Consider the following 2,529-nt stretch of genomic DNA (forward strand, 5'->3'; position numbering starts at 1 on the left):
CTGATCCTTCACAGATTGAGTGTGCGCTACCGGCACAGGCATATGGTAAGTGTCGCTGTCAAAGCTTCACCATGAAACGTTCTTGTTTGAGGTTTATGGAATTAAAGAATTCTTAACAAAAGTCTGAAGAAAGCCCAACATTAGTTGGAACAGATACAAGCTTAACAAGGCTGGTTGTTACTGCAGAATCAGACATCAAGTACATATAGCAGATCAGACCAGTCCTATGTAATGTTTAACTACATCCCACTTCTGACACCATGTTGTGGGCCTCTTAATCTTGGAGTTAAGTTAACCTCATGTGGTCTACAAAGACATGTCTCCTCTTGTCTCTGATTATGTTGCCTACATATTAAGGTCTAGACATTGACCACTGTCATTCATTCCAGGTGGTTCTGCCCAACTTGATTGCGATGTTGAAGTTGAGGACAATGGCGTCACCGCAACACTATCTGATGGGTTCACCTATGACTCTAGCATGACCCCTGTAATCGACTCGGTCTCCCCTAGCCTGGGCGGCACCGCAGGAGGAACTACCATCACAATCGCTGGCAGTAACCTGGGGTACGATCATCTCAGTTACAGGGTTGAACAAGTTTTCTAAAATCCACTTGTCCTATCGGGCAAGCACATAAAAAATGTACTTGCCCGAACCAATTTTTCACTTGCCCAAACTTCAAATGTCACTGTTACTAGTACATGTATATGCATTTTCACTTCCAGCAATGGAATTCTCTGTAGACAATTGCTTGATGTCATGACTAAAAAGTAACAAGTATATCAAAATTGCACTAAAATCAATGGAAAAATCTTACTTGCCCGATCGGACAAGTGGGGTAGGACATGCACTTGCCCGAACAGCACTTTCACTTGCCCTGGACAATAGGGCTAGTGGACTTGTTTATCCCTGAGTTATGTGTTCATGTGGCAGGTGCTTTAGGTGCAAGAGATATTTCAAACAAGCTATACTCATCACTTTTTTAGTTATGTGTTGAATCTCACTGTCTCTTACTTACTCACTCAGGAAATGCAAATTTCGAATGTTACTGAAACAAAAGCATTAATTCTTAGAGCTTCTAAATCAAAGGCAGTCTCAGTGGAATGTTGAACATGTATGTTAAACTTATCAACAGTAACTTTACATGGCTTGTCCTTCTAATGTCGTGGCCAGTGGAAGAATAGTGTCACTAAGAGTAGCTTTATAAAATAGTTTCTTTTTTTCCATTCCATTCTTGTAGAGGCATTGATAGTGTGGCCATCGATGGAAGTACCTGTGACATCGAGGCAGGGGCGACTGATACTCAGTTGACATGTGTGACTGGAGCCCACCAGGGAAGTGTGGAGGCCAAAGTCACAGCATCTGGTACAAATGGAATTGCCACGCAGGTACATGTAACATGGCTTGTATGGTAACCCCAAAAAGATGATGTCCAAAACAATAAGCATATATATATAGCCTCTTTCGGTCAATATAGACCATGGTCAAGTCCTAATACTAAATATGGCTGTGGCTAAACAGTCCTATAGGAGAATAACAGTCTCTACCACATAGAGCACATCTGTAAACAAATATAGATTGTTGCAAATCTACATGTATGTGTTGTGACTTGTGAGCAAAGTCTACAAAAAGGTAAAATCAGCTCCACCCCTGAGGTGTTGCCAAAAAGGGGAAATTATTTAGACTTGTGCATTCTTCTATATAGGACAATGCAGACTTCTACTACGTGGACAGGTGGTCATCCGTGTACACCTGGGGCGGGGAACAGGCTGGCTTACCTGAGGCCGGAGACTTCATCATTGTTGGGGAGGGACAGACTCTCCTGCTGGACACCGATACACCTGTACTGAAGATGGTGCTTATCGATGGTGAGAAAAAGTCCAATAATTATTCACTGTTTAGGAAAAATGTGTTACAAGTAATAACTGCCATGCCATAGTTTGTTCAATTTCTCACGCGAAAATAGACAAATCTGATAGTCATATACTGAAACTGCTTTAAACTTCAACCTGGTTATAGGCTTTTCTCATTCATATATATATTTATGAAACTTTAGGCTTGTCCCTTCAGTTTAGTTGGTAACTGATTTCCAAGGAAGCTCTTACAGAATCCTAACAAAATCAAGACACAGAAAGCTAGTTACTAAACATAGAAGGGGATAAATTCACATTATAATGTAGTAGATGTCCATTTTAGAACAATTTGCTATGTATAGGAAATCTCAAAAGAACTATTATCATTTGGCACCACATTTGTATTGGTTATGGTGTATTGGCTTCCACCGGCTGCAGAAAGAAGGTTAGATTATTTACCATTGTCTACAAATAATGATTTGATGAATTTTCAAAGTGCATGATATTGTATTCAGTGGCTTATCTGCTTGCAACCTTGCAATTGGTTTGGGCTCTACAATTTATCATAGTGTCATGACATTGTCTAATTGACAGAAACAGTACCCCATGGGAGATGACCTTCCTTTTTGGAGTTAATCAATTCAAATTGACATTTCCCTCTAGGTGGTACCCTTATCT

General features: G+C 40.4%; 1 protein-coding gene across 1 annotated transcript in view; it reads left to right on the top strand.

Annotated features, from left to right (window-relative positions):
- LOC118408499 (fibrocystin-L-like) overlaps window positions 1-2,529 on the top strand; it is a gene marked incomplete in the record, with an annotated part of 28,940 nt that overhangs the window by 22,629 nt on the left and 3,782 nt on the right. The window contains 3 exon segments of the mRNA XM_035809314.1: window positions 390-564; window positions 1,239-1,386; window positions 1,704-1,866. Coding sequence (XP_035665207.1) covers window positions 390-564; window positions 1,239-1,386; window positions 1,704-1,866 — 486 coding nt within the window.

This window comes from Branchiostoma floridae, unplaced genomic scaffold, assembly GCF_000003815.2.
Source record: "Branchiostoma floridae strain S238N-H82 unplaced genomic scaffold, Bfl_VNyyK Sc7u5tJ_162, whole genome shotgun sequence".
Taxonomy (NCBI): Eukaryota; Metazoa; Chordata; class Leptocardii; order Amphioxiformes; family Branchiostomatidae; genus Branchiostoma; species Branchiostoma floridae.